The sequence below is a fragment of the Haliotis cracherodii genome, unplaced genomic scaffold, assembly GCF_022045235.1.
Source record: "Haliotis cracherodii isolate W230 unplaced genomic scaffold, xgHalCrac1.p SCAF_12, whole genome shotgun sequence".
Lineage (NCBI taxonomy): Eukaryota > Metazoa > Mollusca > Gastropoda > Lepetellida > Haliotidae > Haliotis > Haliotis cracherodii.
The window spans coordinates 37,987,567-38,013,754 of record NW_027266267.1 but is presented as its reverse complement, the minus strand read 5'-3'; the positions used below and the strand labels follow the sequence as shown (position 1 = coordinate 38,013,754).

General features: G+C 37.9%; 1 protein-coding gene, 1 long non-coding RNA gene and 1 pseudogene across 2 annotated transcripts; all 3 read right to left on the bottom strand.

Annotated features, from left to right (window-relative positions):
- Nucleotides 1-208: 208 nt before the first annotated feature.
- On the bottom strand, nt 209-3,183 carry LOC139458409 (uncharacterized). The gene is made up of 4 exons (XM_071239834.1): nt 3,111-3,183; nt 1,736-2,029; nt 1,290-1,586; nt 209-636 (listed from the first exon to the last, which is right to left on the bottom strand). The coding sequence occupies exons 1-4, from the start codon at nt 3,181-3,183 to the stop codon at nt 209-211; spliced, it is 1,092 nt and encodes a 363-aa protein (XP_071095935.1).
- Nucleotides 3,184-9,751: 6,568 nt separating this feature from the next.
- Nucleotides 9,752-25,021, bottom strand: LOC139458410 (uncharacterized; annotated as a pseudogene).
- LOC139458415 (uncharacterized) lies at nt 12,795-15,367 on the bottom strand. The gene is made up of 3 exons (XR_011652668.1): nt 15,185-15,367; nt 13,966-14,044; nt 12,795-13,213 (listed from the first exon to the last, which is right to left on the bottom strand). It is a non-coding gene; the product is annotated as an uncharacterized lncRNA (long non-coding RNA).
- Nucleotides 25,022-26,188: the final 1,167 nt, after the last annotated feature.

The following is a 26,188-nucleotide window of genomic DNA, read 5'->3' as shown; positions in this document are numbered from 1 at the left end:
TAACCGCAATGTTGTCATGATTCAAGGAGTATAAAGTTATGCTTATCACTCCTTCACTTTAGTGAAAACACTATTGAGCTAAGGACACAACTATCCATATTCAGACATGTGTGATTGGAACCCATGACCACAATAGCCTTGTGACTGCATAGCAAACTGATGGCTTCCAAACACGCCTGGCCCCATCCTTATAAAAGAATGTTGCATATCATGCTTCTGTTGTAGCGGCTTTTGTCTTTACTGCTGCATATAGGTCATTCACTTGCTCTGTATTGCATTCTGTTGACGATGAAGCTGGTGTCTTGTAATCTCCTCTGACTGGAGTCACTGAAGCCGTCTGTCTCGGGGGTGGCTGACTGGATGCAGGTGCTTGGCTGTTCATGAGGCTTGCTGTGCGAGGAGATGGACCACCGATATCTACAATAGAAGCATATCCACTTCCTGTTGGACAATCCACGGTAACATAAGGAGGATCTAGACACTTAGTTATCTGTTTTTGCTGTTTGGCACAGCAACATGACACTGGTATGCTGATAATTATAATGAGAAGTATGCCCCCAGCAGCAACTGCAGCAATAGTGATGGGTGTCAGAATAACACTTGCGGTTGTGGTGGCCTGGCCCTGGTCCTGTGTTCCTGAAAGCACAAAACGGAATCAGCACCTATTCAGGTTCACCTTGTGACTTGATCGTGCATGAAAATATCTCTTACGATATCACAGTGATACTGACTATGTGTTGTTTGGGGTGCAGTTTGAAAACAAAATATACAATCAGGACCTTTAATTTCCTTAATATTATAATAATCATTCTTGGTTTTCCCAGAGTGATGACAAGTATGTATGCTATGTTTGATAAATTGTGACAGCCACTCTTCCTGCAACGACAGCGCCTACCATGGCCCCAATAATAATGCTTGCCCTGCTTCTTGCATCTGCCGTCACTTGTTCTGAAAGTGTGAAGTGTGTTAGCAAACAATTGCAATATCGCCTTACCTACGACAATATATTTCCTTCAATACCGAACGTTTCATATGTGCAAACTAGAATTTTTACACCATAAAACTGAACTTGCTATTACGTATAGACAAGGATGTCCAAGCAATAGACAGTAACAGTAGCTTATGTTAGTATATGTTGTGAGTCCACAATCTAATTAAATCTCCTCTTACGACAAGCACGCTTGTGCTGGAGTATGATGGAATCTATTTGATCTCTTCCTGTCATCAGTAATATTAACGATAACCAGGACGACAGGAGGTAAATATATACAAAACATGTTCATACTTACTGTGAACAATTTCTCTTAAACCTGTGCACGTCAAAGGAATGTGTTTATTGTGACATAGAAATGCCAGTTCCACAGATCCGAAATGTCTTTCCGTAACATTCAAGTTGATGACAAATATCTTGTCTGTTATATTTCCATCAGTGCCAAACGATGTCTCTGTTACATCCCCGATTTGTAGTGTGAAGCTTGAACCCCGAGAACAGTAGTAGTCATATATGTTCACCGAGAGAACCAGTGGATCACTCAGCGCAAGCATATTAGCATCAGTATCATTGGTTATGTTGCATGATGGAGTTTCTGCACGGAGAATAAAGAATACTCGTTAAAGTGATAGCTTAACTATACAAGACAATTTCATTGAGTAAGATGTTATATCTCACTATATATATATATATATATTATTTCAGTTATGCCATAGCCGGTCAGCTTAATGGGATGCTACTCACTGTAACCCTCCATTTTACACTGTGATCCGGATCCAGTACTGGTGCTGCATGTCCATGTTCCGATATCTTTCTCACCTACTTCCAGTATCTTTAGCTCACTGTGGCTAGAATTACGCGAAACTGTATATCCATCGCTGCCGCCACACCCAAGACGATTGCAAGTGCTAGCTAATGCGTTATCAGGTTTTGTCCATGAAACTAAAGTCATACTAGAATGTGCCTCAAAGCAAATGAAACGTACTGAAGAACCAAGTTCCGCCGATTTGGGGCAATCCAACATGAGTGAGCTGACACCTATGTTAAATAAAAAGATCGTCAATAACATGAGGACCTCTCAAAATGTGCTGTACAGGAAATTACGTTTATGATAAGCACGCTTATAATGAACCGACAGATATAACGAACTTAAGTTTAGGTCCCGACCATTTGCTGTATATATCCTGTATATATGCGTATAACGAACTATGGCTATAACGAACTAATATTAGTGGTCCCTTTGAGTTTGTTATTTACTGTAGCTTACATTATGTAAGACATAAACGACGAGTGGGCGTTGTTTATCGTACTATAAAACACTGCAGGGAGAATAAGCAGGGGCGTTTATTCTCCCTGCTGTGGTTTAATGTACGATAACAGCAACCACGAGTCCTGTATTTCTTATATGAGACATCAACATTATGTACAGCCTCTTTAAGGATGATGATGAAATGTACAAGCTTTAATACTTATTACTCGTATCTTAATAATGATGACTCCCTCAACAGAGTACATTTTATGCACAGGTGGGTATTTCCCGCATATTCCCCAAATCCTTACGTCGATTACCTGTACTTTTCACCCTATGGCGATTGCCATATCCATCCCGCTTTTGGATGCAATCGTTCGGCCATCGCATTTTTCTGCCTCGACCAGATACGTCTATCGTGACAACTCACTTGACACTTTCTTCTCAAAAATAACGTCGTCAAATGTACGACGTTATCAAGTTGCGAGCGCATGTTCGAATCTCCAAAAATGACGTCATAATAAAACAACTGTTTATCGTGAAATGAACCACACTTCGTTCTTTATTGTTCCTTGCGATTTATCGCGTAGCTATCTTATATATGTTATTTCACACCAGGCACACACAGAACAATCACTGTGAATATAACTTGATGTCGTCAACAAGTACATGTATGTACTGTTCCATCACACTGTTGGTTCTTTTTGGTTTTCAGTAAAACCTTATTATTAGTATAAAACATGCCACACAGCCAGAGTGTTAAAATGACAAGAACTGATGTACAACAGCTTCATTCAAGATTAAGATTTTTGGAAGGCATACGTGAACATATGATGCTATATGAAACTGAAACAAGAAACGCAAACTAACCTCGAAGAAGACAAACTAAACTGAGCATGAGTTTCATTATCTTCTCGTGTTGATGAGTCCACTGACTTGACATCCGTCGCTGCCTGTAAATCATAAAGCATCACTCAAAGGCAAACGTTATTGTGACGTTGACGTTGACTTTGAATGGAACCCCATACCTCACGTTGACATTGTGAACCTGGTACAGTTTTGATGAAAGTGCACTGATGGGATGATCAGAAACAAGGATGGCTTCACACAATACTGTCTCTCCAGCAGTCAATTCGAACATGATGTTACTTTATACTGCTTCCTTTCTTTGGCGTTCCACTGCCTGTGACCGTCTCCGTGGTCTAGTGGTAGAGCGTCCGCCCCGAGAGCGGAAGGTCCGGGGTTCGATACCCGCCCGCGTCATACCAAAAGACGTTAAAAGATGGTACTTGTTGTTACCCTGTCTGACGCTCGGCATTAATTGGATAAAAGGAGGACTGGTAGGCTCGGAGTTTGTCTACTGTGTCTGAGTGGGGTATTCATGATAAACTGCGGCATGGTATATCAGTGGGCTAGCACTATAAATCTGCATCAGTCTGGACTAGTACATGCACGTCGCTATATAAGTGCAATAATCTTGGACGCGACGTTGAACCCCATTTCATCTCACCACACTCCACATTCACATAAATTCATTTGTAGTCAATCTTTTTTTTATTTCTAAATAGCTTTTCTTTCACAAACTATACAGGTGGCCCGTCAGTAATTCTGCTAGGTATACAGCATATGAAGTAACTTTTAATACACCATAAATGCAAAAAGCTTATTCTTGATATATTGGTTTATGCTAAGACTGTCAACAGGAAAATATGCGTTGTATAACCAAACTTATTTTTATGAATGTTCAGCTGACGGTTGTGTTAATTTGCCTAGATATAACACGAACAAGTGATGTTGTGATTCACAATAGGGGCTTAAGTACTATAATACATATTGATTGCTGCTATTGTCATAATGTCTGTTTCTGCACCAAATTCGTTGGTTATATTAATGTACAGCTGGTGTTAGTGCGATGCTTGAACATTGACATCAACCTTATACCACGTTATACTTGTGTAAATTTGCCTAGGTGTAACAGGAAATAACATTGTTGTTATTCACCGTAGTACTATAATACATAGTGATTGTTTCTTAGTTCTAACCTAGCGTATTTAGCATTGTTTTGTAACGATATGCTTTTCGTTGGTTAAGTTGTTTCTTGAACATGTTGTGCAGAGTTGCGTTCCTTAGGCACGCTAGTCACCTATGATTGCGAGTTCGAAACCCAGTTCGCCCCGATTATGTTTCCAGGCTTGTCAGCACCATACCCGTGCTCGTGGGTTTCACCAAAGTGGTAAAGACTCACTTCGGCCTTTCTTCCCATGAAACGCCGTAATATGACTTGAATACTGTTCAAAGCTTAAGTTCACTCACTAGCTTGATTATGTACAGTATATTTTTGCCAAACATTTCTAAGTACATATTATTAAATGTAGACTCAAATGTCAACTGCTTACCTCGCTGAGCTTCCTAACAGTGCGAAATGTGTACGACTAATACACCGTTTATAAAACCCACAACATATACTTACATTTTATCCTGTTATATATCAAAGCACATCAAAGAGCTTTTCAGTGCATTTAAACTCATGTCTTTGTGTAAATATACACACCATTACCACTTCTCTATCAATCTATTTCCTCCCTACCGTTAGCCACGCGATGTCCTGTGCATTGACACGTTGGATTTCCCAACCACTTTTCATCATGGCATTTATTATCATAATTACGGCAACCTACATTTAGCAAATCGTCCCATGCGAGGAGGACGTGGCCCAAGGACCTCTGAACTCTGTGTTTCTTAGGATATCTGTCATGGGCTGATCCAGCCAAACACAGAATGCCACTCGACTTCGAAGTTTAATGTGCACGGAGACACGTGAGCGGAGTGGTGGTAGATGTGCCAAACCCATCCCAATGCTTCAGCTGTTGCTGAAAGCTGCTTGCAAAAATGAGTTTGAAATGTGCAAACTGCTGCGGCGATATTGTTGATTCATCAAAATCTTGCTCTATATATGACCATGAATCCAAAATACATCATAAAAAGAAGTCAATGAAAATAGTTCAATCTCATCCCCTTCGTGTTCTGCTGCAGTCTCTTCTCCAGCTTCTGTTAATAACGGAACCACAGTTTCAAAACATAACTCAACATTATCTTGGGTGTACCTGATCATCTTAGATGATTATTCTCAAATCAGCCAAAACGTCTCAAATATTGTAACTTCAGCTTCCCAGAAGTTACTCAAACATGACATTAATTACACCAGTTCGAGGCGCTCCAACATTTGGAGGATCCTGCTTCTTTTATACCGAGTGGGTCCGTGAGTTGTGTTTAACGCCGCTGTGGACAGTATTCTTTAACACTGACTGTCAAAAGGAGTGAATCCACCATCCACCATCTTGTAATATACAACATTCGCGTCATCAGTGCATATAGTAATATACAACATCCCCGTCATCAGTGTAGATTGTAATGTGTAACATCCCCGCCATAAGTGCATATAGTTATATACACCATCCCTGTCATCAGTTTATCTTGTAATATACCACATTCCCGTCATCTGTGTAGATAGTAATAAACAACATACCCGTCATCAGTGTAGATTAATATAAAGCATCCCCGTTATAAGTGTAGATTGTAATGTGTAACATCCCCGTCATACGTGCATATAGTTATATGCACTACCCCTGTCATCAGTGTATCTTGTAATATAAAACATCCCCGTCATCAGTGTAGATTGTAATATACAACATCCCCGTCATCAGTGTATCTTGTAATATACAACATCCCCATCATCAGTGTATCTTGTAATATACAACATCCCCGTCATCAGTGCATATAGATATCTACAACATCCCCGTCATCAGTACATATAGTTATATACAACATCCCCGTCATCAGTGCATATAGTTATATACAACATCCCCGTCATCAGTGCATATAGTTATATACAACATCCCCGTCATCAGTGCATATAGTTATATACAACATCCCCCGTCATCAGTGCATATAGTTATATACAACATCCCCGTCATACGTGTCTTTTGTAATATACACCACCACCGACATCAGTGCACATTGTAATAGACAACATCTCCGTCATCAGTGTAACATACGACTGTAAGACAAGTAGCGAAATTTGGATTTTGTTAATAAATGGTATCTGTCCGTATGTTTGTCTTGACCTTTCTTCTGTGAAATATTAACATCTAAAAATATTATGTTATTACTCTCTGATATCATCTGTTACATAGTTTATATTTTCTGTCATATGTAGATAGGTTATTTTAAATTTAGCAGGTAGTTGCATGATGTACAAAAAAGTAGTAATTTTATTGTCAAATCAAATTATACAAATTTCAGATAGTGTTCTAATTCGCATTTGATAATATCGTATATTGAACATAACGTCATTTGAAATGTCCGCATTCCATTCACTCATGAAATGAACACTGTTATTGTCAGAAACGAACAGACAAAATGTATACATCCTACTCTAATATAATTTATCATGTACATACAGTGTAGTGTGGGTACATTAATGAATATTTAACAAGTTGTTTTTTTCTTTTTCTGTTTACCCCCCACTCAGCAGTATTACAGCTAAATTCCCACTGTCCCTAAAAAAATGAATTAGGACCAGACAATCCTGTGACTGATGTCATGAGCATCACCGCCGCCTGTGGGGAACGATGACACGCAATCAATTTAGTCACCGAGCATGACCAGTTGTCCCCCTGTAATTTGGAAGTTGGACCTAATTAATCCTGTGAAAAGACGTTGCGAATCAAATTGGTGTAATGAAAACGTTGTCTAAAAGCGACTGCAGTTGAAATCCCAACAGTATCAGATGTACTCTTATTGTATTATTGTAGTATTGTATTGTATTGTATTATGTATCGTGAATCGCCACTGAGAAATGTGAACACTCAAATCTGAACAGAGCAGTCATATGCTGCAAACGATAACATTATATCAGATATACATGTATGACTACTACTGAAAGTGAAGGCACGTGATCGGGAAAATGATAACGGGATCTCGCTCTGTGATATATCCAGTTACGTTCATGTGTGAGTCACGAGTGAAATAACAACTTTAACTCATTTTAGATATTCAACACTGTATTTACGTATCTGTCATTTTCTGTATGGATTTGAGCGACGTGTTATCGTCTGTAAAATCGACATATAGTGTTCATTCGTGTTTATCGGGACCACAGATGAATGTTTCACCACGTGATCAGGAAAATAGATCCTTTCATGTGTATATATATCCTGGTATCAAATTCAATGTGATATTTATGCCATGCCTCGCTATAGCGCGACAGGAGGACACCACCAGTGGTCGAAACATACAAGGACATTGAAGTCCCGGCTACATCATATATTGAAATAAGGACGATATTCCGTACTGCTAGCCCACTGAGACACCATGCTGCAGTGAAACATGTTTTTCTCCACTCAGACACAGCATACTGACATGGAGACGACCAGTCCTTGTTTTAGCCCCTTAATGCCGAGGACAAGCCAGGGTAACAACAAGTACCATCTTTTAACATCTATGGATATGGCGCGGCCAGGGGATCGAGACCCCGACCTCCCGCTTTCTTCACACAGTTTGAACCAATTCAATATCAATGACTATCATTCTAGGACTGGCATTGCGAACTCTAATTAGTTGTGCTGTTCTGTTTTTATTTCATGCATTAGGTATTCAAGTATATTCACATATATGAAGTGCCTGATAATTTCTTTGCAAAGCGATGGTATTCTGGTCAGCGAGTGCACTCGTCACGTCCAATAATCAGTTAAATTTGGAAATTTACAGCGAGTGTAGTTAATTTTTTGAGGACGAATATTTCTAAAAGCGGCTTAAACCTCACACACTCACCAATGTACTAATGATATACATAGTCGTAATGATTAATACGAAAATTGTTTGGACTTATTTTTGCGTAACGCGGCCTGGGATCGAACCACCGGCATTCCGCTCTTTTACGGTGTCAAAAGGACTGTGGTGTATCTGTTTCTGTCGTATAAAGATTATACATAATCCATGGCGCTATAAGGAATATTATACATAAAAGCATAACCACATAGACTGTATAACATTGCATAAGGAAGTTATAAGTATCTCAACAATAGCCTGTGATATAAGCCTTGGTGATCAATATAACATGTGGGGTTGCTATTTTAATCATACTGCATGATTTAGACGATATTACAATAGTGGAAATTCAGTATCAAAGGAAATCTAGCTCTTGATTAGTTTCAGTGCCCGTTTTTCAATGCATAAAGTTCTAATATATTGTTCTGAATAAAGGGGACACGAGGCGCTGGAAAATGACATAGGTCGAAATATGACGAGCAGAAAGAGACTGGACATGAGCCGCGAGGGTAGTCCCTCTTTGGAGCACACTGAAATTACCTTATGTAGATGTTAATGTTTGTTATAATATAATGCATGGTATTGACAATAGTGAGAATTCAATTGAGTTTATATGAGGTTCTAATTATATGTTTCGTGGTGAATGAGTGTCTTGTGTAGAACAGAACAGAAAATCCTGTTCGCTGTGTCATATAGCGAGAATGTCCAACTGACAGACACTGTCGGACACCCAGCCATCGAACTGTACACAAGAGGAAAACCCAAGCTACAGATTTAACTGAAGGTTTTTTTCATAAAGTAACCTAGTACGCCTGTTACCACAGATGCTGTTTTTGAATGGATAACTATTATTTCTGTAGTATGTAAAAACTCCGCATTTCATTCATATACACTTGGCAGTATAACGGGGTAAATCGTGAAAAGGAATTAACACCGTAACGCCCAAATACACCGTCACAATAGGCCCTTTTGATAGTCACATAACTTCAGCACCATGGCGCTTGATAAGGTGTGGTGGGTAGGCTTATTTTGACTTCTTGAATAATAACGATAACAGTAACAAAGTTTATCTTATAATAGTATATACAGTTAGTACTACAGAAAGTCAATTCATGGTCCTACATATTGACATATTACTGACATCACATTATTTTATGATACTGTACAGTGACGTAGTACCGATATGGCGTATATTTTACAATGACGTAGTTCTAATGTAACTTTACATAATAATATGATATACACTTAACAATGACGTAATACTGATGTGACGTATGTTTTACAATGTTGTCTTTTGGTTGAACTCAGCTATTTTTTCATCTACATGACGGCTGCGTGTAAATATTTGAGCCTGGACCAGACAATCCAGTGATTAATATTGTGAGCAACGATCAAGTTTACATGATAAACAGCTTTTCCATTGGACGAGCGGTCGGTCACACGACCGCAAAATTGACGTTAATAAGTGTATGAAGGACATAATTTATATCTAATTTACACAAACTTATAAATGTGACAGAAACAATGATACTTAAGGTCCAAATAACAACTCGTTGGTTTGAGAAAATAATTATGTGAAGAAGGGAAAACCTTTAAAATCGCAAATCTATTATGAAAACACGGAGAGACAGTCAACATAAAAATCGTTTATTGGGAGCGGCACAGAGTTATGGTTACCAAAACTAACTCCATTATCCCTTTGACTTTAGAGGCCAACAGTAAATACCGTCATGGTGTTTGGATACGTGTATATTTACACAGTGTACTTAAGTGGATATGACATTATAGATATTGTCTCCCTCAACAGGAGTTCGGTTCAAAGTGGTGTATTCATGTCCATCTGTTTCATCCGTTCGTCCATGAACGTCATTAGGAGAATCGTACACATTTCTATCACTCTGTGTTTCTGGCTGCTGTGACCGTTTTGATTGTTTCATCTTCACCAGAACGACCACCAGCACGAAGATGATTGTGATAGCCACGCTTCCTGCAACGACAGCGCCTACCATGGCCCCAATACTAGTGCTTGCCCTGATTCTTAGATCTGCCGTCACTTCTTCCATCTGCTATTCTGAAAGTGTGAAGTGTGTTAGCAAACAATTGCAATATCGCCTTACCTAGAACAATATATTTCATTCAATACCGAACGCTTCATATATGCAAACTAGAATTTACACTATAATACTGAACTTGCTATTACATACATACAGTGAGTGATTGAGTATGGTTTTACGCCGCTTTTAGCAATATTCCAGCAATATCACGGCGGGGGACACCAGAAATGGGCTTCACACATAGTACCCATGTCGGGAATCGAACCCGGGTCTTCAGCGTGACGAGCAAACGCTTTAACTACTAGACTACCCAACCGCCCCACATACATACAAGGATGTCCAAGCAATAGACAGTAACAGTAGCTTATGTTAGTATATGTTGACTGAATTCTGCAATCTTTTAGTTGCTGTTAGTTGAATTTGCTGTAAATGCTTCAGTTACTTTACAGTATTATTCAAGCTATGCCATGACAGCCTGTAAATGATGACTTCATGGTGACGAACAATCAGATCAGTCACCGAGTTAGTCCACAATCCAATTAAATCGCCTCTTACGACAAGCACACTTGTGCTGGAGACTGATGGAATCTATTTGATCTCTTCCTGTCATCAGTAATAATAACGACAACTAGGACGACAGGAGGTAAATATGTACAAAACATTTTCATACTTACTGTGAACAATTTCTCTTAAACACGTGCACGTCAAAGGAATGTGTTTACTGAGACATAGAAAAACCAGCTTCACAGATCCGAAATGTCTTTCCGTAACATTTAAGTTGACGACAAATGTCTTGTCCGTTATATGTCCATCAGTGCCAAACGATGTCTCTGTTACATCCCCGATTTGTAGTGTGAAGCTTGAACTCCGAGAACAGTAATAGTCAGCTATGTTCACCGAAAGAACCAGTTGATCATTCAGTGCAAGCATGTCAGCATCATTATCATTGGTGATGTTGCATGATGGAGTTCCTGCACGGTGAATAAAGAATACTCGTGGAGGTGATAGTTTCACTAGACAAGACAGTTTCATTGAGTTAGATGTTGTCCTATACATATATCACATTATATATGTGCCATTGTCATGGTCATTAAATTTTAATTAATCACAGCAAAAAAAGTGTAGGTTTCCGTCTTCCGGAAACCTTCCGGATACCTTCCCATTTTGGATCCGGCCCGGATACCTTCCGGAAACCTTCCGGAAACCTTCCAAAAAAAATGTCAAAATTTGGGGGGTGCATTTTGTTCACTTAAGTGTGAAACACATAAAAAAATTAACTTGAAAATACCAAGCAATTTGAAGGTTGTTGAAGGCATCTGGAAGGTTTCCGGAAGGTTTCCGGAAGGTATCCGGATGCAAATTTTCTTCATGACTTGCTTCTGGTAAATAATGTTAGCCTGTGCATTACAGGTACCTGTTGTAATATTATGTGTTATTTTAATGGTAAATATCCTCCTTAAACATTTTTGGAGAAGAAAATTGTTCAATTTCATATTTTGTCCTTTTCGGGTGTTAATGGTATTTAATGAACAAACATCAGTTCTTGTATAATGATATCCTTAAATTTTATGTCCAGACTTCCAGTTTGTACTGAGAAAAAGAAAAAGTCATTGACAATGTGCTCACTTGGGCCTTTGGTCCTAGTGAGATGATAATAAGACTATTTGTAACGGTACATGTACTTGTTATATCCAAAATACTAACTTCATTGACATTTGCCTCACCCTAGTTTTATGGTACTACAGTAAGCTCTTCCTCAGTTACTGTGAATTATTATATTAAAAGGGATTGACAGTTAATTTGACTCTGGAGTTGTAACCACTGCACATATATGTGTATTCAAATAAAATAACAACGATGTGCTTAATACTTCACAAATATCTCCAGAAATAGGCATTTTAGTTATAATTGCAAAAATACTTTATGAACGACCCCTTCACTGTTGCCTTGATCTTACACTTCAACCCCTCATGAGTTATCACTTTTGAGTGTGAATTTGACCTTCAATATCAGTGATAAATATTTCAAAAACATTTCAAAGAGCTATCCAGCACATAAACCAAATATGCAGTCCTTTGGTAGAATTCAACATATCATTGACCAAAATATGGAAGTAATGTAACCAGTATATGTATAAGAGTTACTAAGACTTCTGTAGAAAAGGCAATTTAAGGGAAAATGTAGTATATATAGATCACACACGACCTTTTTCCAACTTCGACCCCTGCCCAAAGGAAGAGTTAGACCACAAACAAACTTTTTGTCTTGTTGTGACTTTAACCTTTGACATAACAGATCAATGTGTCATCAGACGTTTTCAGAGCAAAGGAAACATGTGTTATTTATCTTGAGATGCCCAAGCAATGGTTTCATAAGATAAGTGTGGCTATTAAACTGAGGCAAAATCATGAAACATCCCCATTTACACACCTGGCAAATGAAACATAAGCAACAATCAAATTATCAATTTCTTTTATTCATATGCCTATAGTATATCGCACATTGAACAGTGTTCACATGATGGTTCCTGCAGTATGCAATTTCATCCTATTCTTCAATACTCATAACAGAGTGTGATAACTGTTCGCTTGACAGTACCTACGGATTAAGTTCACCAGTTCAGATAACTTACTTTTCCTCAATCCTCCTTTTCTTTCTATATTGACATGGATGAACAGGAACCAGGATGAGGGGATACCAGTTACACTCTATCTCTGCTGCATTGTGTTAGTAGAATTGTGAACTTTCCATTTGGTGTTTGGGTCCACATTTAAAGACAATAAGTCCCATTTATCATTCCTTTCAAGTGTTTACAAGAATTTCCTGAATGTCCTGGAAGAATTCCACACCAGCTTGGCATTGGTTGGTCTTCTCACATTAGCCAGACCAGCCTTTGTGTGTCCCAGTACCATTTGGCATACAATTTCTCAGTCGGCCTCCATTGAAATAACAGGACCCTCATCATCGCTGTCTGCAAATCACCTCTGATATCTGAAGGGGTGCAGCCTCTGTTTAGGACTCCCTTGTCTGGTCCTTCCAGACTGTCAACCTGGAGTACTCATCCAGGGATCTCAAGCAGGACTTCAGTTTCTGCAGCATTATGTAAAAGGATTTTAGCAATCAAAAAGAATTGTTGCCACATGTACTTACAGATAGAAGGCAGCAAAATCACTCAAGTTGTCTCACATATGTGAGTCTTGTTATATGCTAAACATTTAAGATAATCACATCTCAAATCTCAACCAGACAAACCAGTGACTAATGTTATGAACTCGGTCCAGACAAATCGATGATAACTATTATGGACAATATCCCACATCACTGTGGTATGATTACATGTGATCAATGAGCCTACTCAATCACAACCTTATCTATTAATTAGGCTTGGAAAGCTGGGAATCTTTTTAAGAGATGTCATTTAGTGACTGTTTCGACTCATCAACATGGAAAAATATATATTCACAATCCTTGTCATATAGCCAAACTATTGCTGGATGCAGTGTTAAATAAATGATTTGGCTTTAACACTGCTTTGAACAGTATTCCAGATATATCACCGCATGTTAGTTTGATGTGGGAAGAAAGTCCTAAGTGATGCAGGTCTTTGATGAATCCCACGAGTATGTGTATAATGCTGACAAACCTAGCAACATAATCGGGGAGAACCAGGATTTGAACCCATGACTATAGGTTTCTGCTAAGCCGTAGAGATGCAACTCTGCACAGAAAATTGTAGTGCCTTAGATAATAGGACATCCGTGCCTACAGCGATAAGGAACAAACTGAAGACACATTTGCAAAATAACCATATGAACCAAACAGAATTATTTCAAAATATTTACCACTCACTGTTGCTCTTCTATGGTCTTTCTTTGCATTGATGCTGCACGGATGACTGTCTCTTTTATTCATCCGGACATTCTACAAACATAAGTAGCATTCACATCACAGAAATGTCCAAACTGTACATGTTGTACATTTGATTCAAATGAAAAGACCCCAGTTGTGATTCCGACTTAGAACTACCCTAATCATAATAATTCATGTCAAACATTCAGAGATGACATTTATCCCCATATTTAACAAATGTTAAAACAATATTTTGACAACAAAGTCAGGGTCATTCAACACATACATTACATAGGAAATAACTTGTTCGACAATGCAGAGAGATCCTCACCGAGGTGAATATCATTCCATGAATTATTGCCACATTTTCTTGAAATGCAGATTAATGCAATGCAGTATTTACTTTTATTTCTAGGCTATTTGTTTGGCTTTTCCATGGCACTGTTTTGACAGAGATCTAACCTTGATATGACACGTTGTTCAGAAATGATATAAATAAGAGAATACTTTATTATTCCCGAGAAAATGTGGGTAACATTGTAAAAGCACAGAGAAACAAGTATAAGATTCATGATTTAAGTTAAATACACTCGACCCGTGAAGATTCCGGGGTAGACTAGGTCTTCAGCAACCCATGCTTGCTGTAAAAGGCCATTATGCTTGTCGTAAAAGGTGACTAACGGATAGGGTGGTCAGACTCTCTGACTTGGTTGATGCATGTCATTGATCTAAATTCCGTGGCTCGATGCTCATGATATGAATCACTGGGTTGTCTGGTCCAGACTCGATTATTTACAGACCGCCGTCATATAGCTGAGTGCGGCGTTAAACAACAAACCAACCTAAATACACTCATACACACAAACACAACATCCAAACACCAGGGTTAGAAATTGGCACTAGTCATTTTGACATTTTAAAGGTTTTCCTATATGCTATCATTTTAGGACTAGTGGACTGAAAGTGTTAGTTTCTACCGCTGCAAACACTAACCAACTAATGAATTGAGTGGTCAGACTAGGTTGTCATCATACTCTGAGGGCATGGATCTTTGCTGAAAATAACAATCACTAGATTGCCTGGTCCATGTTCAATTATTTACAGGCTGCCATCACAGAGCTGGACTATTGTGAGTGTGATGTTTCACATTACATTGAAATATACCATGATGAATACATGTAGTTTGTATTTATCACAAACAAAAATACTCACTCAATACTTGGTATCCTCCCTGAGGATGTCTGTGAACCTGCCCACAAACCCTGAACATGCTGAAACAGAAAACAACTAACTTGTCTTTATCCTTTCAATGTTTCAGTGTGAATTTGTTAAAGATTGATAAGCTGTCATTATTCATTGTAATCCATATCTCACTTTCAGGTGGCAACACATGATTGGAATTGAATGCCACGTTTTGTTTGACATGCACTTTGCCAGATTTATACCCTTGGTAACTAACCCTCATCATCAAATCCCAGCGTTATGTTGAGAATAAGGACACGACCCTTAAAAGTCCTGCACCTGTAGCTCTTATGCAAGCCCAAATAGAAATACCATGTCACAACAAACACTTGATCATAATAATAACAAAGGGTTTCCGAAAACAACAAAACTAAAAGGCCCTTGACGTTTACAGTAGTAACATGGAGATCAGGAAAATATCTAAATCAATCCATTCCATAAGATCTCTGTATAGAAATCATGGAACATTATGTCTCGAAGCCCTGCTACGTACCTGGCATCTGCAAGCTGCTCTTCCTTCCTTCGGCTGTCAATAGAGTTTTCGAAATACTTGACGTCCTTGTTGTGGATGGCTCAGGTGGATTTCGACCGGGATTTCCGAGTTAAAGGTGATTGAGAACAATGTATCGATACACGAGGTAAGCATATCGCAATCAAGCATCACGGTGTACATCGATTACACGAGGTTTGAGTGTTTGTTTACATTTGTGTTCCAAAATGGCGCCCTCGGCCATACAGGGAATTATGGGTAGACTTGCTTGTCCCGGAATAACACGAGTTGGTCACGAATGACGAGCGGTCATTTCTGCAGCAGTTACGGAAAGAGACGAGGTTGGCCGATTACAGTTCATACAGGCCATATTGGGAGCCGCGGGGATTTCGACAGTGTGTATTAGGAAGTATACCTATGTGGTGTATGGAATATGCGTTTGCCTACCATGCCAGGCAGTGTGACAAGGAATATCCCAGCGGATGTAATATTCCTACAGCAGAAATGTTTCACAACCTCGATTGCAGGGAGCTGAAGATGTGACATATTCAGACAGAGACCATAATACATAGACTGTTATATGGTCTCTGATTCAGGTAAGGAATATGTTAATAATATTGATCACGTATTAAAGTTATTGATCTTCTGTAAGCCACTTATTCTGTTTTATATATGTTAGTAAATGTGTGATTTAATTTTTGTAGGATAAGCAATCTACCTAACTTATGTTAATCCTTGCTAATGTATATGATGTAGAAATATGTTTGCTTACTTATATTCCTTTATCTAGATACTCTATAGTGACTCATTTTTTTAGTTCATACCGTACCGACTTAACTTACTTTTGCAGGTGTGAATAATCAAGAACAAATTAAATGACAGGAGTTTTGCAACAGTGAACATTGTGAAGTGGAAGATAAGACATTTGAAAGGTATGGATATTTTCACTTGAACTTGTTGAAGAATACCGTGATGACAACTTTATCATGTTGGGAATTTTGAATTTTGTTGGTTGAAGTGCTGAAGACCAAGGTTCGATTCTTGTCATGGGTACAATGTGTGAAGTCTATGTCAGGTGTCCCTTGCTGTGGTATTGCTAAAAACAGCGTAAAACCATACCCACTCATTTGGGGATTCCGGGTTGGAATTGGTCCCCATCAACCTATGCTAGTTGTAAGAGAGGGTTATACTATAAAGGGAAATAGTACCTCGCCTACTATTGCCTGGTGAAAACAGCACCTTGTTATTTTTTTTACCTTGGGTCTGAATATGCCCGAATACATGAAATTAAACTTGCATGGTCACTTGTAAACACAAATAACTGAGAAATGTTCAAAAAGGTTTACATTAAAAACTAGCATCTATTTGCCGACTCTGAATTGGAGATGCAACTGAACTTATTGTGAAAATATAATATGCTTTGATTTCTTTGAAGTAAAATAAATGCAATTAAACTTGCAAACACAAATAATTGTTAAATGTTAGTCACCTAAAAATAGTTTACGTTAGAAATTAGCCTCTGCTCAAATTTACTCATGATTCTGATTGGGAGGTGCAACTAAACTTATCATTGAAAGATCACATGCTTTGAAGTTTTAAGTAGCTTTACTCAGATTAGCTCAATGTCAAGCTGAACCTCAGTCTGGCTAAAATGTCAAGAAACTGGACAACAGGTATACTATATATGTCATATTTATTTTAGTAAGTAGGAAATAAATAGTAATTTTATAGAAATTTCATTTATATATATTTCGGCCAGGAATCAACATGTCTCTCCAGATAACAGACAACAATTAGTAGCCCTTTTTGCCAAATCAAGGTGCTGTTTTCGTTGGAGAAATCAGTGACATTTTGCTGAGGTGCCGTTTTAGCCTCACCCATAAGAGATAACCAAATAGATCAGGTGATCAGGCTCAGTGACCTGGTTCATGGCATCTGACAGTGACCATCTAACAGTGTGGATTGATGTTCACAATATCAATCACTGGATTGTCTAGAATTTTGGGCCTACCTTTAGAATACAGTACCTAACTTTTCAAACAGGTCACAGTACCCTGTGATGTAATTCGTAGTATTCTGTTGCCTGACACACTGGCAAAACAATGCCTTGTGATGTCAGGGGTCGTTGGATGTGCATATATATGTTCTTTTCAGTGGTCTATCGTCTCCACACGCTATGTTGTTGCATGAGTTTAAATTATTTGTTTACTAAATATTGTTTTAAACATTTATATGTGAACTGGATGGGTAAACAAGCAAAAACATATTTGAATACCGCTCCAGAATTAGAATACAATATGATATGACAAAAGTACAGTCAAGGAATACAATTATATACATGTTCTTATTATAGAAACTACGTTGTCGGCGCTGTCAGGTCGCATTTTTAGTAGTAATAGTGTACTGCAATATACGGCAAGGAATAGTATTATAAATTTAAGATGCTATGTACAATCACAAAACCTATTGGATAGCTGAATGTAGTATTCTACTCATTTAAGAATTTCTAAGTTTATTTTTGACGTCCTTTCATGATTACCTAATAGAATTGAATTTAGATCATATCCCTTAACATAATAGTACATATTCTGTCTTAAATCATTGTAATTTGGACATATGAGAAAGAAGTGAAGTGCATCTTCAGTGTGATGGCCACAGCTACATGCAGGATTATCTTATAAATATTGCCTGCGGATGCACATTTTATAACAAGTGCTTGTTTATTTTCTATATACTTTTATTTCATTTTTTACTTATTACAGTGGTTAAAATGATTATAAATATAAATTGAAACTAATAATGTGCAATAAGCGGGTTATAGCTGAAACGACACCTTAGCAAAACAGCACTGACTGGCGAAATACTTGCCGAAAGCGAAAACGGCGATTATTGCTTGATGAAAATGACACCTTATTTTTTTGTTTACCTTGGTAAAATAAATGAAATTAAACTAGGATTGATAACTTGCAAAGATAATAATTGTGAAATGTTAAAACAAGTTTACAATAGAAATTAGCCTCTACTCCAACTTATCCTATACCCGACTCAATTTATTGTGATAACATGCTTTGAAGTAAAATATATGGAATTAAACACACATCGTCTCATACAAACACAAAGGCATGTAGTTGTTAAACGTTGAAACAAGTTTACCTTCGAAATTAGTCCCCTACTCCAATTTAATCACCGACTCTGATTGGCAGACACAGCTCACTTGTTGTGAATGTATTTTTCACTTTAAAGTTTAAAGTACTCAATGTCAAGCTGAAACTGTATTTAAGAATCCTAACATGGTGCAATTTTTCACAATGGCCTTTCGATGTGTCATTTGAACATGTCGAAAGGTTTTACAAGGGATATTTGTAACCCAATACTTTCCGTAACGGGCGACAATGCTCGTCTAAAGAGTTGACTAACGCCATCAGGTGGCGATCAGGCTCGGTGACTTGGTTGATGCATGTCATTGATCCCAATTGTGTGGGTCGATGCTCATGATGTCAATCACTGGACTGTCTGGTCCAGACTCGATTATTTACATATAGCCGGAATATTGCTTGAGTGCGGCATAAAACAACATACCAAATCATAAGTGTGGGATGAATGATTTGAAATTAGCAAGTTTAATGTGACCTTCAATCACTACAACCTGATCTGAGTCTTGAAAAGATATGACTTTTATTCAGTCAAAATTTGCATCATGATAGTTTCAACTGTAGATACAGTTATCTGTTTTTTGTACAGTTTCTGTTTTCAATATATATGTTGTTCAAATAAGCTTTGCCTCTTCACCAACCCTATTCCTCTTTTGGAATAAATAGTGTCTAATAATTCAAACACCATCACTACTAATCATCCTAGTGAACACAACAAAGAAATGCACATCAAAAATGTCATTATTATTATCTCTGATAAATTAGAAAAAAATGTTATCCAGCAAGATACATTTCCTTGGTCCCAAGAAGCATGTTACATAGTAAACTGACTCGATAAGTTGAATAGCAGTCAGCGTGGTTGTAAAGGCACAACTGACTAAGCCGTCACTACTCAATTAAGTAAATAACAGACAATTGCAAGTACTAATACCCACCCGACACTAATTGCCCTGTTAATCCCTAGTCCACAATGAGTTGACATTGAGTTCATTTTGCTAATTAGCTGTTTTTATAGTAGCAAGGTAATAAACATCAAAGGTGGGGCAGGCTTTGATCATGTGTTCTGTAGAAGAGATGATGCCACTTGTTTTATGTTTATTTAGGATTAGCTACATCCCTTGATGCTACCAAGGCAGCCCTTGAGATTATCAGACAGTTTGGCTAGACACAAACTGATGTCTCCCTTGTAGCACACTATGTGTCAGACACAGACTTTGAGCACTCTGTGCAGATGCATATCAATGCATAAAGAACATTGGGTAGATGATTCAACAATGCCACACAAGTCAAAGTTGGGTTTCACTGTATTTAGAAACAGACGATGGATCCAAAACTTTATAACAGTAATTATGATTAATTTAAACTTTGCCAAGCCAATATTTTGGCAGATTTGCATGTTATTGTTAATCTTCATTTAGTTAATTTTCAAAAAAGATAGGATGAATGATAAAATATGATAATGAGTCATGAATATTTGAATTCAGATCAGAACAAACAGGGAGGGTCACCCCAAAATGTGAGAGTCTCTAGGGGAGACTTTTGACAAAATGGACAATAAAATATAAAGTGCTTCGCATTTTCTTTCAGGGAGGGTTGTGTCAAAAATGAATGAGAACATACCGGTAATACATGACCGGCCCCTTTAATGTAATATACATAGTTTTTAGTTGATGGTTCAGGTTGTACTTTTCAGTTGAATTTCTTATCACTGTCTATGATGGACTACCAATTAACGGTAGATATTTGATATCCATAATAACTTAGATAAATGCTTCTACAGTCTCATCCTAATTTGTCAAAATTTGAATTTCAATATAGCTTCCATTAATGAATTAATGAATTTGGTGAGAATATCTATTGTCTGAATTCCTAATATACTTTCTTTTGTATTTGGTGTGCAAGGGTAGCCTAGTGGGTGAAACAGTCTCTGAAACCCGGGTTCAATTCACCACATGGGTACAATGTGTGAAGCCCATAGCTGGAATATTGCTAACAAGCTGCATGAAACTATATCAACTCACTCGCTCATTATGTTGTATTTTGAGATCACTTACATGACATGTGTTTTGATAATTATGAATAGTTGCATTTATGTATAAGAACCTATGTAACTTAGTTTTGCATAGTCTTGTTTACCCTTCCTTACATTTTGATGTAACGCAAACATTCAAGCAAAATTCAGGTGTGGTATTGTTTTAGAAGACCGGATACATTTTTGTATTTTCTGAACACTTTTCTGTTTGCAATGGCTTATTTACATGTTCAAAGATTGGTTAAATATCAGTTGCAAGATAAATTGTCAATACCTCACTGTTTGAGAAAACAACTTTAAACATTTGTAAATATGTGTGTGTTTCATAACTTTTGACTAACAAGTTTCTAAAGATGTTATGAAATGTTTCAGGTACCTGGATTTCACAATCTGACACCAGCTACATTTAAGAAGATCTTGCTCACACAATTCAGACAAGGGACTCGCCGGAAGATGAACAGTACTCCTGATAACAACCAACAGATTCACCTCAGAAAGTGATGATTCTGAATGAATAATGCCACATCAGTGTGACTGTAGGTGGTTTTATTATGACAATAATGAAGTCTGAATGAATTTATGCCAAAGCACTGTGACTATGTCCAGGTTGTGTACACCGATGCTGACCATACAAATCTGAATGACTTTTGTGGTTTACTGCAGAAACATAATTGACTTTAGATATTCTTCTTCAATAAAATTGACTAATTTGTTTATTTAGAAAATGGCATTGAAGCGTCTGTTCTGTAAGGCCTTGCAAACACCACTGGTTACTTTATGCTAGTTCCTCTTCTTGCTTGATCAAATTTCAATTTGTGATATGTACCAATGAAATGACATATAATCAATAAATAAGATTTTTTTCCAAAAACATGATTTGTTTTGCTTCATTAGCATAAAGATATATAATACTGATCAGCCATAACATAGGTGCTGAACAAATATGAAATGTACTAATGCCCTTAATGTTTTCCTACTATAAATACTTAACAAAAGTTGTAGTTCCACCTTAGTAGACAAATGACATTGATATTTTTTCTGTACTTTATTTAGGTGTTTTCTATGGATGCCATTAGTCTTATGCACCAATTTGGGACAATTGTATTCTGTTTTATATTCCCATGAAACTACACTGTCCCGATATAACAAGTACTGATACCGTTCCAAACTAATCTGTTAATCTCACCAGGGCCAAATGCCAAAGCACATAGCCCATGACTTTCCATTTTTTTCTGAGTGAGAATGCTGGTTTGCCACTTTTAGCAATATTGCAACAATATCATGGTGGCGGACACCAGCAATAAGCTTCACACATTGGACCCATGTCGCAAAACAACTTGTGAACAATGCATGCCCACATATCTCAGTTTGAAGAGGATATTTACCATTAAAATAACACAGAATATTACAACAGGTACCTGTAACTTTTTCTTTTTCTCAGTACAAACTGGAAGTCTGGACATGAAATTTAAGGATATCATTATACAAGAACTGATGTTTGTTCATTAAATACCATTAACATCCGAAAAGGACAAAATATGAAATTGAACAATTTTCTTCTCCAAAAATGTTTAAGGAGGATATTTACCATTAAAATAACACAGAATATTACAACAGGTACCTGTAATGCACAGGCTAACATTATTTACCAGAAGCAAGTCATGAAGAAAATTTGCATCCGGATACCTTCCGGAAACCTTCAGGAAACCTTCCAGATGCCTTCAACAACCTTCAAATTGCTTGGTATTTTCAAGTTAATTTTTTTATGTGTTTCACACTTAAGTGAACAAAATGCACCCCCCAAATTTTGACATTTTTTTTGGAAGGTTTCCGGAAGGTTTCCGGAAGGTATCCGGCCCGGATCCAAAATGGGAAGGTATCCGGAAGGTTTCCGGAAGGTTTCCGGAAGACGGAAACCTACACTTTTTTTGCTGTGAATGTTCCTTGAATAATACGTTCAAATATCATTAAGCCAGCATGCCAGCTAAACCCTGAAATATTGTTCAAAGCGTCATTTGGCAACCTCATTCACTCACTTTACCTGCAGATAACTTTGGCTATTCATTGATATGGACCCGTTAATATCCGGGTAAGAACAGATTTTCAACAATCCACGCTTGCCGTAATATGCGACTGTGCTTGTCGTAAGAGTCGACTAACGGTAATGGGTGGTCAGGCCCACTGATCTGATTGATGCATGTCATCGTATCTCAATTGCGTAGATCGATGCTCATGATGTAAATCACTGGCTTGGCTGGTCTAGACCAGATTAGTTACAGACCCCCGTTATATAGCTGGAATATTGCTGAGTGCGACGTTAAACAACAAACTAACAAAACATTCATCATATCTTATTGATAGATTCAATTTTTATATGGAAATGCGAACAACTATCATTCCATTATGCTGTGGAGTAGAGATGTTGAGATAAAGGTTGGAACAAGATGCGCCATCATAGAGCCATGTATAATTAACATCATTAGGACATGCAAGCATAATCCTCAATCTGAGACTACCAACGCCATCAAAGATGTTTTCTCTGGTCTATCATGCAACGATTATTTCAGTTATGCAACAGCCGGTCAGCTTATTGGGATGAAACGCCCGATAATACGGATGTTTATGAAGATGTCATCATGATCTCACTTTTTTTAAAGTAAACTTATATTTTCTGTGAAATCAAATGCTACTCACTGTAACCCTCCACTGTACACTGTGATCCATTATGGCTCTTGTAAGTCCAATTGCCGATATCTTTCTCACCTACTTCCAGTATGTTTAGCTCACTGTGGCTAGAATTACGCGAAACTGTATAGCCATCGAGGCCGTCACAGCCAAGACGATTGCAAGTGCTAGCTAATTCATCATCAGGCCTTGTCCATGAATCTCAGGACTTGTTGGACTGTGTCCCAAAGTAAATTAAACGTGCTGAAGAACCAAGTTCCACTAATGTTGGGCAATCCAACCTGTGTGAGCTGACACCTGTGTTGAAAAAAACAAGTCGTCAGTAACATAAGAACCTCTGATAATGTACTATACAGTAAACAACGTTTATAACGAGCACGCTTATAATGAACCGACGGATATAACGATCTGAAGTTTGGGTCCCGGCCATTTGCTGTTTATATGCTGTACAATAATACTAATATTAGTGGTCCCTTTGATCTCATTATAACCGTAGTTTACTTTATTTAAGAAATATGCGACGAGTGGGCGTTGTTAGTCGTACAATAAAACACTGCAGGGAGAAAAAAACAAAAGTGACGTTCATTCTCCCTGCTGTGGTTTATTGTACAACGACCACGAGTCGTATATTTCTTATATGAGATATCAACATAATGTACAGTCTCTTTAAGGATGATGATGAAACGTACAAGCTTTAAAACGTTGTACCCGTATTTTAATAATGATGACTCCCTCAATAGAATCCATTTTACGCACGGGTGGGTATTTCCCGCATATTCTCACAATCCTTACGTCGATTGCCTGTACCTTTTCTTCCAATGACGATTGTCATATCTCTCCCGCTTTTGGATGCGATCGTTCGGCCATCGCGTTTCTCTGCGTTGCCCAGATACACCTATGGTGATATCTCACTCTACACTCCCCTCTCAAAAATAACGGCTTCCAGTAAAACCTTATTTAAATAAGTAATGTCACGCAGCAAGAGTTTGAAAATGACACGCACTGGTTATACAACAACGTCATCCAAGATCAACTTGATCATGAATTATCTATTTTGTTCGAAGGCACATGCATACATGTGTTGCTATTAAAACTAGGGGGCACGGGCGGCCCAGTCGTCCAAGGCGCCGCATTTCGTTGTGCAGAGTTGCGTCCCTTGGGCACGCTAGAAACCTATGATTCGCCCCGATTATGTTTCTAGGATTCTCAGCACTATACCCGTACTCGTGGGTTTCACGTCTAACACCTTCATCACATGGGGCTTTCCTCCTACATTAAGTTGACACGCAGTGATATGACTGGAATACTGTTAAAAGTGGTGTTAAACACAACTCACTCGCTCGCTATAAAACTAAAACAAGAAACTCAAACTAACCTTGAAGAAGACAAACTAAACTGAGTAGCAGTTTCATTATCCTCTCTTGTTGATAATTCCACTGACTTGACATCCGTCGCAGCCTGTAGATCACAAAACATTACTCAAAGACAAACGCTATCTTGGCGTTGACGTTGAATGGAACGCCATACCTCATGTTAACATTGTGAATATTTTAAAGTTTAGGTTTAGGTACGCTGATGGGATATACTGTCTCTCTAGCAGTCTGTGTAAACATGATGTAACTTCATAAATCCAACTGCATCATATCAAAAGAGGTTAAAAGATGGTATTTGTTGTTACCCTGCCTTGCGCTCGGCATTAATTGGATAAAATGAGGACTGGTAGGCTTGGACTGAGTATACTGTGTCTGAGTGGGGTATTCCTGTTAAACTGTTAAATTGTATATCAGTGAAGCTAGCACAATAAATCGACATCAGTCCGGACTAGTACAAGCAACCACACACACATATGTGCATGCACGTCGCTATAGAAGTGCAATAATCTTGGACGCGACGTGAAACCCCATTTCTCTTCACCACCCTACACTGACTGTATAATACATTCAGCAATGGCATTAAATTCATAAATAGGTTTTCCTTCCTAAACTATACAAGTGGCCCGTCAATAATTGTGCTAGGTAACAGCAGATAAAGTAACTATTAACACACCATGAATGCAAAAAGCTTATTCTTGATATATTGGTTTATTCGAATATGTGTTGTATTATCATGATGTATTACCAAACTTATTTTTTGGAATGTTCAGCTGATGTCCGTTGATGCTAAAACATTCCACCTCAAACCACGCTTGAAGTTGTGTTAATTAGATATAACACGAAATAAGGATGTTGTGATTCACAATATGAGCTTAAGTACTATAATGCATATTTATGGTTGCTATTGTCATAATGTCTGCTTCTGCACTAAAATTCGTTGGTTATATTAATGTACAGCTGGTGTCCGTCGATGCTTGAACATTGACATCACCTTATACCACGTTATAGGTGTGTAAATTGTCCCTAGGTGTGACAGGAAATAACATTGTTGTTATTCACCGTAGTACTATAATACATAGTGATTGTTTCTATTCTGTTATTGTTCTAACCAAGCATTGTTTGCATTGTAGCGATATACTCTTCTTTTGATAAATTGTTTCTTGAAAATGTTGTGCAGAATTTCCTCCCTTTGGCATGCTAGTCACCTATGATTGCGGGTTCGAAACCCAGTTCACCCCGATT